Source organism: Linepithema humile, chromosome 7, assembly GCF_040581485.1.
Source record: "Linepithema humile isolate Giens D197 chromosome 7, Lhum_UNIL_v1.0, whole genome shotgun sequence".
Lineage (NCBI taxonomy): Eukaryota > Metazoa > Arthropoda > Insecta > Hymenoptera > Formicidae > Linepithema > Linepithema humile.
In genome coordinates this window covers 2,014,346-2,027,814 of record NC_090134.1, presented here as the reverse complement: position 1 = coordinate 2,027,814, position 13,469 = coordinate 2,014,346, and the positions used below count along the sequence as shown (strand labels likewise).

Here is a 13,469-nt window from a genome sequence, read left to right as displayed (position 1 = left end):
ATATGTTAAAATTAATCACGAGTTTAGCTGTCGATCGCACATATCGATTACTCACAGTCGGCCGACACTATATCAAGCTTGAGTAAACGCCTAAGCTCTACGTCCCGTCGAGGTTGCGTTGGTGACAAATGCGCAATTCCTTTCAGAACTGTAGGGTTCGATCGATGAACTAAGTGACCAGTTACGACACCGCAAGTCCGTTTTAGTAATTCAACAACTATTGTTATTGTTCGTGACATACTATTGTGATTGATTCGGTATGCAGATAAATAATTCCATAAACTGCGATATAGTGGGTGTAACTTGTTGCGCGATTGTAAGTTAAAGATAGCTGAACACGTGACAGAATTGTAAATCGAGTTTGCGTAGAGTATAATAAGATACTGCTTCGTACATATCTTTATCTTCTTACATAACTTTCTTATTAATAAAGATATTTTACTAATAATTTTACTTGCAAATTATAACATTATTATATCAACGTATAAAATACTTGTATCTTTTAATTCTTAAATACGTCAGATAAATAATTTAAAAAAGAAAAATGTAAATAGATAATTTATATTTTTATTATACGCTAAATTTATAGAGGGCGTAAATAATTCATAATACTTTACTCAGATAACGAAAAGATAATTTTTTTAATAATTTCGTAACTAAATTTTAAAGTAAAAAATTGAATGATGCAATTAAGAAGTTAAATGTGCGTAAAATGCGAACTAAATTGCAAAAGTTAATTGTTTTGTACGATGCATGAGACTCCTCGACGTAGTTAATTTCTTAGCGCCGCATATGGTAAAGTCAAGCACCTTTGCACTGTGCTTGAAAGATCTTTAATAAGCCTCATTGTTTCAGGCCTTCAAATTGCTTTCGCGCGGTGCGAATGATTAGGAATTTACGGATGACGTACATGCGCGCGTTGCACATAGCCGCATATCTCGGAGGTGCATTTTTACTCACGACGGTGTCGCGTGCGGTGTCATTGTTAACGCATGCTGTAAATGTTACGGGGCAGGGCATGTTTAAAGAGAGCATTTTCCTGGGTGTGGTTGTACCCCGCGCGATTGCGGAGCCAGGTGGGGCATGACAGCGCGCCCGATCCGGCGCATTCGCACCCGTATAAATTGCACCATGCTCGTTGATGGCAGCCGTAATGCGGATCTAAACGCACATATCGATAGTCGCGACAGTCGGAATCTGGGCAACGGAATACCATCGCAGAACTCGTCGTGATGATCGGACACCTTGTGAGTACATCCGAAAGCTGCGGGAGGATTTTTGCTCGCTTCAAACAGAAACGCTGAGAAAAATTACTCGAGTAAAAATACAATCTTCAATTGTAGATCCTTTTGTTTGCAATGTCGAGCGCCGTTCTGGCGGCTCCACAGTGGTACGGACCTCATGCCTCTCCAGCACCATTGGGCCCGGACGGCCGTGTGGTGGACACACCGGAAGTCGCGCAGCTGAAAGCTGCCCACTTGAACGCTTTGGCGGAGGCTAACGCGCGCGCGCCGAAGGGACCGGGAGCAGTTGGCGCTTACGTTGGACCTAGTGGACCATACGCTGCTGCAAATTATATTCCGCAATACAGGTTTATAAACTGTTGCATGATTCTTTTTTGTTTAAAATATTTGTTAAAGAATTTATTACAAAATAAAATAGATATTTACGCGCATAGGATTGCAAGTGTTTGCTCAGATATTCGAAAAAGAGCAATGCGGCCGAATGAATGTGTGGTGACTTCAATGCATGCACAGCTCATTAATGCATTTGTGCGTATTAATGGCGTGTCGCGTATTAAAATCATGGTGCTTTCAAGTATTTGGCTGCACTGCTCTTCGGCATCGCGTTCGAATAACTGAGTATCTATTTGCGATCTTATATATGTAAATATCTATTACACTACTCCAGAAAAAATAAGGAAACTTTTTAGTCGCTCAAAATTAAACAATTTTCAAACCGTTGTCACTCGGTGAAAAATGACCGCAGACAAAAATTAGAAAAACATTTTGAAGCTTGCAGTTGTACTTTCATTTATTTTTGACTGTTTAAAAAAAATTTTTATTTTACAGCTCTGAATACGAAAAAAGAACATATTGTTATGTTCTCAAAATTACATATTTTCAATACTCTGTTGCTCGATAAAAAAGTTTTTCTCGCAAAATTGATAAAAAGTATAAAAAACTACAATATTTTATTTGCAAAACGCGATATTTTAAATTTTGCTATGATTTTTTGGTCCAAGTTTTGCTTAAGCGACTTTGCCTAATTTTATTTTATTGTTATTTAAATTTCTGTTATCCGAAAAGAATTAAAATTTAATCGAAATTAATTGTCCCGAATTGTCTGAATTAAAATTTGCCAAGCTTTGTTATCTATTCACTTCTGTAGTTACAGCGGGCCGCCGGCTCCGTTGGGCCCGGACGGACGTGTAGTCGACACACCCGAGGTCCAGCAAGCCAAGGCCGTACATTTCTCTCTCTACAATGCGGAAGCGCAGCGCGTGCCAGCCGGTCCAGCTGATCCAGTTGCCGTCGGCGCTTACGATCCGTCCTGGAACAATGGCGCTTACAATCCCGCTTGGAACGGTCCGGCTCGCAATTATTATTAAAAACGAACGTCGATCATTCGCGAGGAGATGACTGGATCAAGAACGGCGCGAAACACGCACATCTGCTCATTCAGAAGATTTCGAAATCGATCCGGCGAAATCGGTCGATCGATCGATCGATCACACTGGATCGCCCACAAAGTCCTCTCTAGCTACCTCAGAATTGGAAAAGACTATATTTTATCAGCTACCTCCGATCAGTCCAAGCGAACGATATTCATCCTTTGCCGATGCATCTCTTACTGATCTTCTTGCCTGCATTTCTACCGCTGCATTTCATGCATTTCCTATGCGCGAGTACTTGTATCCGGTGTATATGATGAAAAAAAGATATATACTTATTTAAATAAAAATATATATATATGGAATAGAGCAGTGTATATAATTCGTCCCTCTAACTTTAATATTCAAGAACGAAAAATTTAATTTTTGATAACTATATAAATCTAGTAGTAACAATTAGGAAACTTGCACAAACTTATGTCGTAATAATGTCTGCGTTGCGATATATTAATCTTGAAGGCTTTTTCTCGCAAATTCCAGTCCGAAAATCTGGGAGAAAGTATTTTATCGCATTTATTTACAATCATGCGCATTATTTATGTATGCGTATCGCTTGTATGTACCGTTATTTAAATCTGTTTCCGCAAAAGCACAGTGACATAGATCTTTATCTATTGAACTCCGTAGTTGCATACCTCGTCAGGCACGATTAACCGCGTCCTTGCTACTGGCACGAGTTGTCTAGAATCGCGCAGGATAACTGCCTGGTGTTAATCGCAGAATCAGTCATAAGTGAAACCGGTTTCTTCGTCGTCTTCGTAATTAAATTTTCTCTCTTATCGCTAAACAAAATCAACTAATGAAGAATGATTCAATTTATATAGTCTTTCATCATCGCGATAAAATTATCCTAGGAATAATTTGATCAATTTTTCTTTTATATCTTCTCAAATATACAAATGCTTCTCACATATCGTTTACATTAATTTTCAGCTCAATTAAATCGATGAGTATTGATTAATTTAAGAAAAAGTTTGTTATTGCGTCTTCAGACAAGTTTCTTAATTTTATCGATAAATATAACATATATATTATTTTATAAAATACTTTGTGTTATAATAAATATATCTCTTTCCGAATACAAATACTTGATCATTATTTAATAAATTTTCTGAAAAATATATAAACTTTTGTAAAATATATTATTGTTACAAGTGTACAGTATATTATATTTTATTTCTCTTTTTTCTTTCTTTTTTCATACAATTATTTCCGTGCGCATTCTGGCTCGCCATCTCGTTGATTCGCTTCGTATTGTGCGTTTGTGTTTTTTACGCACCACCCTTCTTCCTGCAATGCATCAGTGCAAAGTGCATTCAACCGAACTTTTCTGTGGTTGCAAAACGCAGACGACCGATTCACGGACGACCAGCCGGAATCACAAATCACCCGATGATCTTTCTCAAGGTGGTCCTCTTCTTACTGCCCTTCGAAACTTGCTACACGTTCGACGGGCAGATTTATATAAATAAGTAAAATTTAAATATTTAGTCTTTGTCAATAAAATAATTTTGTTTAAAAATATTTGTAACTTTTTTAAGATTAATTATATAATCAGCTTTAACTCTAAAAAACGATTTAAACTGTTTATTACGTTTAGTTTTCACAGATATTATAAAAGTTTTTGTTCTGTGTGTAATTTTTTTTAGAAAAATTGAACGCAACTGGATGAATTAATTCTATTTGAGGTCAGCGATGCAATGCGAGGGAGATGATCTTGCCCTCGTTGTAGAGCAAATCAACGCCGATCCGCGCAGTAATATGAGACAGAAGAACTCGACCGACTGCGCCCGCGCCGGGCAATCATTGCGCAAATCTTCGCGCAAAACGAGGTCTCGTAATACATAATCCCTGGTACACGTAATGAGTTAAACCACGATCCGACGTGGCTGCGATATTCTACGCAGAGTTCGCCAATTCTTAGACGGCGTTGGAACTTTTAGCTCCTCTGAAACGAACGCATTATTCGATTTGTGTCTTTATATCGAGGTGAATTCACCAACGTAATTGTATGCAAAATGATTATCAACGTGTAGACAAAGTTGCACTTTGTCATGAATAAAATGAATTTTTTTTCTTCAGAAAGTTTTGGCGAGAGAGATGACTTTCGGTAATGTCGCAGGCTTCGACGATGATGTCATCTTTAACGCAACGCTATTCTCCGAGCATCTGTTTCAAACTCTCTAATTTCGATCTCACTTTAATCTCTCATACGATCATCTTTTCTGCATTCACGGATATTCCGCATTACATAGACAGGTTACGATTCCTGACCTTTTCATTGTAAAGTATACCGAATCACGATGCTCGAGTTCATTCTCTAGGAACGGAGCCATTATTCCGCTCTCTCATTCGTTTCTTCTCACGTCTTTCGTACAGCGGTGACCTATGTGGCAACATTCACAACTGTAACTGCGAGATGACTATGTTTCAATAGAATTTACATGATATTCCTCAGTTCCCAGACTTCAGTTACGTTGTAATATAACGTGTGTTGTAAATATAGCACGCTTTCTAAAAAGTAAGCATTGCATTTAAATAATAATTATGTATTTTGCAGCAAATTAATATCTTATGTATCGTATTTATGTGTTAAGTTGTATAAATTGGTGCAACGCCATGTATTGCATCAAACATTTCACTTCTTTTTTCCCCGCGAATGCTGGATTTCGTTTGCGCAAAATTGCATGCGCATAGACCGCAATCGTACGAGATGATCGTTATGATATTTTTGGTCCAACGACACCGCAGAACTTTCCTAATCGGAAACTCGCGACAATCTGATTGCTCTTTTCTTACCTCTTCGATTTTTATCTGAATTAAGACACAACAATTGCGTCATGAATCGCCGCGATTTCTTCTAAGGCGAGGTTTCGCACTGCAATTTTTTGTAAAACTTTTTTTGTACGCCTTAGTGATCGATCCAAAATTTAAATTAGTTTGATATATTAATTTTCATCTAAATTTCATGCTACGATTCAGTACAATTACGCATGAAATTTACCGAAAAGCTGACACAATTATATTCTAATTTGCAAAAGTTTATTAATTAAACATTTGCATGCATTTGACGCACTTTCACAATTGTGAAATAATATTTTCGCGGATTCAGTATGGTAAAATACATTTTAGCTATGCTTAATTTACAAATTAGATGCAATGCAAAATACAAAATTGAAAAGTAGGTGGGCGTGTAAGTGGTTCAATTTCCAGCTTAATTAACTATTAGACATTGCATGATAAAGTTATAAATATTAATTGTCGTATTATTTTGTGATCTTTCATACATGCAAATTGCAAAATTATTTTTCAACACAATATTTATTAATTTACAGTAGCAATAACCAATTTATATAATTTGTTAATTTACAATAAACAAGTGATTATAATAAACAGAATCTTTTTATCTATATAATTACACTTAAGTAAGTAGCTGTTAAATGTTTGGGATAATTAATTTCACAGAAAGAGAAAGAAAAAGGAATAAAGACAAAGTTGGAGAAGACAGGAAGTCGGGTTAATCTTTGACCAAATTATTTTTAACAGTCTTTATGTATCACAATTATCAGATGTTCAAAGAAAAGGCGTACATAAAAGTATTTTTATAATAAGTGTTGTAAAAAAAATATGGTAAATAGGAAAGGAAAACAATTTATTCATCTAAAGTATGTACAGGCTTCGGAACGTGTCACAATTGATCGATTAATCACTCAGAATCAGTAATTTCCTATTAAATGCTGAGACTGGTAATGATGAGGCTGATAACCGGGATTGTACACTTGCTGTGCAGAGTAAGGCTGAGATCCAGGATATGAAGGTCCTGGGAACGCTCGGGAGGCACCATAATGTCCCAAACCAGGATTATAATTGATAGGAGCGGAACCGACTGATGGCCCCGAGTAAACTAAAATAATACAAAATATTATTTGAAAAATATTTAAATTGAAAGAAATAAGTACACAAATGCGCAAAAAATTCGCGAAATTAATTAGAATAAATTTCTTAAAAAATAGAAAAAAATTAACTTTATTACTGTAAAAAAATTCAATATTTTTAATACAGAGATTTCTTAAATTTCTTTTACTGATCTAATTCTTAGACAATAAAGTATTATACTTATGCTCCTCGATTTTTATTTTCATTTTTGTAATATTTTGCATAAATCAAATTTATAAATTTAGTTCTTTTGTACGCCGTTGCAAATAAATTTCAAAATAGTTCATGCTGTCCCTATTCTCGTTAATCTCAAGTTTAGTCGCGTTTTATGCGGCCCGCGCATATTCGTCTGTCCACGCGGGGCAAGTCATCGATCTCTCCCTGCTCTGCTCAGCTCACCTTGACCCTGCTCTTCGTTCGGATGAGCGCTCGCATGCTTGTGAGCCCGAGCCTCGGCCTCGGCGAGCTCGGCCAACCTGGCGGCCTTTAGGGCCGCCACTTCCGGCGTGTCCACGACTGTTCCGTCCTCGGCCAGCGGTGCCGGCGCAAAAACAGCGGTCTTCGCGGGCAGCGCGTAGTTTTTGGGGTCAATGAAATTAGCTCGGGCGTCGTACTGCTGCGGTTGCTGATAGTTAACCGGGGCGTAGACGGGCGCCGACACGTGGTTGGCCGTCTGATAAAGCGGAGTGGATTGCTGATAGCCGGCCTGTCGGAGATAAGGCACCGCGGTCGGTTGCACGGCCGGATAGCTGTACGTCGGCGACGAGATCTGCGGGTTGTAACCGGAGGACTGCTGCGGCAGGTGCTGCTTCTCGTCGTGAGCCGCCCGGGCCGCGGCCCTCGCGAATTCGGCGAAATGCGCGGCCTTGGCCTGCGCCACTTCCGGCGTGTCGATGACATTGCCGTCCTCGCCGACCGGAGCTGGCGGCGCGTAGTTCGATGCGATCTGTTGCGAATGACGGTGGTCCAGGGGGTTGCCGTACGGGGACGGACCGACGTACGCGCCTCTACAGGCGATCGCCGTAGCGAGTAAAAAAATCTGGAAGAGAAACCAACTTGAATTAGTAAAGTAATCATAATTTTATTGAAAAAAATGTACATTTGCTCCAACATTACGGAAGTTATTTTTATACTTTCCGCGGAGTATTATATACCGTTGATTGTTATTTTACAAATCTTTTTTCCTGATACTTGTTGACTATTCGTCGGAATTTGGCGTCTCTTGAGCAAGAGAGGCGATTCCCAGACTCATTTGAATAATCACCGGTCTTCAACACTGTTATGCGATCGACAGCTTGACCCATTGCTTATCGAGTTATCGTTGCGCGATCGTGATCGGCATTTCTCGCGCTGGGTGGTTTCGTCGAACCTATCGCAACTTTCCTTTCACTTTCCTTTGTCCCAGGATCTCACTCACCACGCGTCTCATGACGATCCAGGGGCGTTGTATATCCACCGCTCGGATTCTCGCAACTTCTTCTTAAAAAAAAAAGAGCGCTGCTGTCCGTCAGTACTCGTTTCCAGGAGTAGTGAGGCCCGGGCCGGTCGTCGGTTTTGTGATCCTGGCGAACGGCCGGCTGGTGCCATTTATAGTCGCGCGTTCAACTGTCTCCCTCCCCGGCCACATGATTACCGATCGCCGGAGGGAGCCGGAGAGGTGATCGGCTACCCGGTGGCCCGGGAAGTTCGCCCGTGGATCGGAAAAAGGGAAGGTTGTTTCTCCTCCCTTTTTCACTCTCTTTCGCCATCGACGCCCTTGACATTTAAACGCGACTTCTGCAATCCACGACCGGAAACGTGTCGGGGAACGAATGGTGCACCTGGCTGCACCTTGATTGACAGATTCAAACTTCCCGAATACAAAAACTGAAGAATATGGATTTGTGTTATCTTAATATATTGATCGTTCTTTTTTCATTTGTTTCTTTTTCGCACAGATTCGAATTCCGCGGCGATAATTAATAATCGTCACTTCTTATGATTAAATGAGTACATTAATTCGACGTTTTTATTGTCAAACGCCTGTTTTTTGTTTTGCCCTGAATGATACTGGTTAAATCATGTCGCTGATAAAATGAATCTTGATGTCGAGAAATAATAAAGGCGTGTACCAGCGTTAAACGACTTACCAGCCCTGAGCAAACGAAGGACTCGAAGTCGAAGGACGAACTGCATTGAGAATGCATTCCTACAAAACAAAGGACAGTGCTTGCAATGTAATTATGACGTTGTATGGTTCTGATCCGATCGTTTATGCAGAGTCCGCGCCACCGCGATCAAAGATTAGTTTTTTTAATCTTAATGTATGTAAGATCGTATTGCGTGGTATTAATATTGCAGAGTTATAAATATATTGCAATTTAAAATTTATATTAATTGTAACTTGTCGAGCCACTATTTGCTCAATTTGATTAATAACAATTTAATATATTTCAGAGCACAGAGTAATAATAATCACAGAGTAATAATCTTTTCTGAAGAAATATATGTTACATATTGAACGTGCTATATAAAGGATACGACGTGCATAAAAGGAGTGTCACGTTGACACCTTTGATACCGCATGACACGCAAATCCCCGCCGCAAATAAATGTAGACAGGCAAGGTGACGCGTCACTGTTATCGCACGCATTCGCGCTTTTCTTTGTCGTTTCGCTCATTAACGCTTGCTCATTACTCTATCGCAGACTTATCACTCTGCATCTGCATTGTTGCGCTCGATCGAATCGACGGGTGATCGATCTGCCGGCCCTTCGCTCGCCGTGCAAGGAATATCGATGTTATGAAAGTGACAGGGCGACTGTTGCCGCTCTCAATGTCAATTCACCGCTGTTCTCTGTAGCGAGATGCAAAAATGTTCCGACGCGAGACCTACACATAGCGATTTATGGCGAAGCAGGTCGAAATATCTCTCGTTCTCTGCGAAACCGAGCGAATTTTGCACTGCGGGATTCGATGAGACACAAGTTCGTCGCGAAATCGCTGTGTGCGCGACGCGTGTGTATAAAGCGAGAAAACAGCGGCGATTTTTTTTTTTCATCAGTGCTCGCGAAAAACCTGAGCGATTGCACACAAAGCCTAACCTGCCAATATTACGTGGACCATGCAGTGCCGTGAGATGACCTAAAAAATCAGCCGTGCAAGAAACGGCCAAAGATTGTACGCAACGAGTCTGTCATCGTTTCTGCAATTATACCACTATTATTAACGAGATTACGTATTGTTGGCAACATTTCGGATTGCGAAAAGCATTTGTTACAACATTTTAATCACAGATCGTATATGAATGTTATCCTCACAACTCGCGCAAGTCGAGCTATGCTCGATATAACATTTCGTTTCAGCAGCTCGGATGTCAAACTATTCTCAACATTTACCTTTTAAAGTAAAAAAAATTTTTCACTGAGTTGGAATAAGATGATGAATTTATTACAGAATACAAAGGATTAAAAAAATCGGCGGATTTAACTTTCACAAATTAGAAAGTGCCTTATTTTAGAACATTTAAAAACAATTCTTTGATGTAATCTTCTTCTTCGTAAGGAGGTCGCAAAATAAAATACTCGAGATTACGCCGCGCAAAATAATCCTTATTTATTTACATTTTGACATGAGCAATATTATTGTATGCAGATATAATGTGTGAGTTAAATTTAATAAACGTAGTAATTAACGAGCGGCACGCCGTGATCCAAGAGGACGACCGACTGGGAGGCCGATCTCGCAACTTCGTGGCCGAGTTTCTCGTTGATATGCGCCGCCGCGTGTTCCGCCTTGGCGAGGGCCACTTCCGGAGTGTCGACCACGCGCCCGTCGAGCCCGATCGGCGCACCGGGAACCAGTTTCGTCGCCACCGCAATCGGTTGCACCAATTGAGATCTACCGATCACGGCCACATCGGCCGGTGCGACGTAAGCGAGCACGTGGTCGGCCGATCTGGCTGCTTCTTTCGCCAGATTAATCCTCTCGTTGGCGTGAGCGGCCGCATGCTCGGCCTTGGCCAACGACACTTCCGTGGTGTCCACTACTCGGCCGTCCAGTCCGATCGGTGCACCGGGCACCAGCTTCACCAGAGGCGAAGCAAAGGTGCAAGCCAGAACGGCGGAGAAAACAACCTGAAAAGGATATTGTAATATGCGCGTTGTAAAATATATCTTTTATTGTGCAATGAAATATTCAGTTAATTTGTATCTTCTTTCAGACACTCTGTATTCACTTATTGTTAAATAAATTCTGAGAGAGAGAAAATTATACGTCACGGAGTCGACGTGAATTTAATCTCAAGAAAAACGCAAAGGTGGCACATATTAGCAAATTTTTTTATTACTCATAATATCTCTTCTGTTAAATTATATTGTATTACACTTTCACTGTGACGATATATTGTAGAAAAGTTAAAATATCTATAATTGTTTAAAAACACCGGAGGAATTCTGAACATAGAATGGTTTAAATTCATCCCGCAATTGAACGAATCACATCGAACTGACTTGTTTTCTCTTTATTTGCATTTGCGAGCAACAACATGAGTCGAACATTATTGATACTCACAAAGGTCTGCATGTCGAACGGAATGACTCCTTAGCGCTGCTGAAGATCAGTACTCGCCAAGGTGCTCAGATAATGTGTCGTACTCCACCCTGTCCACTCGGCTTTATATATCCCTCGGGGGAAAAAAAGACTTTGTGTCGAATGGCGAGTTACCAGGATGTCTACAGCGATATGGGAATACCCCATCCACCGTGCATACCAGCACGCCTGACATTGACATTCGTCCTTGCGACGCTCGCCTAAATTGGTTCCTTTCTCGACTAGATCGATCGGACCTGCGTAAAAGCAATCGAATGAATGATTCGTTGCGCTCGCTCTTTCTACGTCGCGTTTAATGATTTCGCTCTATTTGGTTTGGGTTTAATTAAGAGGTGACGTGAATATATCACCCTTATAATACTTTTGATAAAAAGAAAATCTCTTATGTTCCATTTTTATCTGTTTAATCTGTTTAATGGCCATCATGTGCCACTACAATGTCTAAATTTTTACAAAAAAAGTTATTCCAATCTTTCATCTTGGTATTTGAAGGCTTCAATTTTTGTTAACCAATAAAAAAGTGTTCTTAAAACTCACACAATAGGTAATTCAAGAGTTTCTCAATGCGACAAGAAAGACGTGATTCTTAAAATCATACAATAAAAGTTAATTAAAAGTTTCCCAAGCCAAAATGAGAACAACAAGATCAACGAATCCGTTTTCACCGGACTAATCAGGGATTAAGTAACATGCCGGGCAGGTATACTCTTACTTAATCGAGCAAAAACAACAATAAGTCTGCTCTAGCGCTCATTACGCGATCAATGCAGCCTTCAGCCCAGCGGCGACCTTCTAGATCATGGTCGACCTAGTGGAGAAATGGAAACGGGATCAGGTGTCTTCCCGGCCTCGTAAGAAAGACGGAAAGAAAATCCCTCTCCGTTTCATCCCTCCTGTCCCTTCCGCCCCCTCGCGTCGCGTTTGCCCGTAAGCTCTCGCTTTACAAACAGGCTTACCTTGCCCAGGAAGTGGCTGCGACCGCACGCAGCTTTTCATCGGGCGTCTCTAGATCTCTCACTTGCGCCATCCTACGATCTTGTATCGATTATCCTATTACGTGACCGAGGAGAACTATAAAGGCAGCCGCACCAGTGCGCTTAGAGTGCATCTCGACGTTGCGCTGCTCGTCGTCGATACTATTCATCCGTCGCTGTGTGAGGACTGTCACTTCCGATTTTATTTAGAGTGCAGAGATGAGGCTTTGCGCGATTGTGTCGCTTGGCCTGATCAGTCTGGTCTCGGCCAAGCCGGCCTTCCTGTCGGTGCCCTCTACGCATGCGATATCCAATGGCGGAGCGTTGGACAGCGCGGATGTCGCGAGAAGAGTGAACCTGGTGAACGAATACGTGCGATCGGTTGCGCCAATACAAAGACGACAATTGTCTCTGCTCGTCAACAATGGGGTGCCGCCGGTCCTGACGTCTCCCGCGCCTCTCGGCGCCGACGGCAGAGTCGTGGATACGCCGGAAGTCGCGGCCGCCAGAGCTGCGCACGCGACCGCTCATGTCAACGAGAAGATAAATTTGGCAAACGAGGCTGCTCGATCCAACGACAACGTGTCCGATTCGCCGGAAGCCACCGACAGCGCGATGACCGCGCCCAAGGCAGTGCTCGGTCCTGATGGCCGAGTCTTGGACACGCCGGAAGTCACGGCCGCCAGAGCCGCGCACGTCCACGAGAGAATCAATCTGGCGAACGAAGCTGCAAGATCGAATAACGTCCTCGCGCGAGTCGTACACGGCTCCCTAATACCGTTGGTGCTCGGCAATGGCGTCGTCGCAGCTCTGGTGCCCGTTGGTCCCGAGGGCAGGCCGCTGGATGCAGAAGCGATTGTGAGCAACCCGAAGTTGGCGAACAACGTGAAATCCGTCGACGCTGTAGCGATCGCCGGACCGGCTCTCGCTTACGGCAGATTGATCTATTAAAGAAAAATTTACATTTGAAGAAAATATATGTCTTATTAGCGTACTGTTAGATAATTGCGTTTCAGACAAAATAATCGTTACACGTTCATTTCTTGCTTGTAGAAACGATGATCTTCAGCCGAGAATTATATGTATTCTGCACTAGATTTACAAAAATATAAATATCATACATACAAAACGAATATCTATTCTTACAAAAAACCATGTAAAATCGAATAAGAGATATCTAAAGTCTTGATAAAAAAATGTGTAAACGCAGGAAGGTAATAAAATGTTCTTGTACCTCGCTGCAGCGATCATAAGACTTCGCAGTTTACCGAGATTGCACCCCCGAGCGACCGAT

General features: G+C 41.3%; 3 protein-coding genes across 3 annotated transcripts; 1 reads left to right on the top strand and 2 right to left on the bottom strand.

The window, feature by feature from the left end:
- Nucleotides 1-1,232: 1,232 nt before the first annotated feature.
- Nucleotides 1,233-13,304, top strand: LOC105678567 (uncharacterized). The gene is made up of 4 exons (XM_012378033.2): nucleotides 1,233-1,247; nucleotides 1,344-1,591; nucleotides 2,392-2,605; nucleotides 12,386-13,304. Exons 1-4 carry the CDS (start codon nucleotides 1,233-1,235, stop codon nucleotides 13,124-13,126), a joined length of 1,218 nt encoding a protein of 405 aa, XP_012233456.2. The 3' UTR covers nucleotides 13,127-13,304.
- Nucleotides 6,310-8,180, bottom strand: LOC105678565 (uncharacterized). The gene is made up of 3 exons (XM_012378030.2): nucleotides 8,028-8,180; nucleotides 7,010-7,649; nucleotides 6,310-6,578 (listed from the first exon to the last, which is right to left on the bottom strand). Exons 1-3 carry the CDS (start codon nucleotides 8,037-8,039, stop codon nucleotides 6,391-6,393), a joined length of 840 nt encoding a protein of 279 aa, XP_012233453.1. The 5' UTR covers nucleotides 8,040-8,180; the 3' UTR covers nucleotides 6,310-6,390.
- On the bottom strand, nucleotides 10,181-11,320 carry LOC105678568 (cuticle protein 18.7). Its single transcript, XM_012378034.2, has 2 exons — nucleotides 11,163-11,320; nucleotides 10,181-10,726 (listed from the first exon to the last, which is right to left on the bottom strand). Exons 1-2 carry the CDS (start codon nucleotides 11,172-11,174, stop codon nucleotides 10,265-10,267), a joined length of 474 nt encoding a protein of 157 aa, XP_012233457.1. The 5' UTR covers nucleotides 11,175-11,320; the 3' UTR covers nucleotides 10,181-10,264.
- Nucleotides 13,305-13,469: the final 165 nt, after the last annotated feature.

Coding starts and splice junctions, on each gene's coding strand:
- LOC105678565 (XM_012378030.2), bottom strand. Junction 6,579..7,009: donor GAACGAAGAGCAGGGTCAAG/GTGAGCTGAGCA, acceptor GTATTATTTTAG/TTTACTCGGGGCCATCAGTC.
- LOC105678567 (XM_012378033.2), top strand. Junction 1,592..2,391: donor AATTATATTCCGCAATACAG/GTTTATAAACTG, acceptor TCACTTCTGTAG/TTACAGCGGGCCGCCGGCTC. Junction 2,606..12,385: donor ACGGTCCGGCTCGCAATTAT/TATTAAAAACGA, acceptor GATTTTATTTAG/AGTGCAGAGATGAGGCTTTG.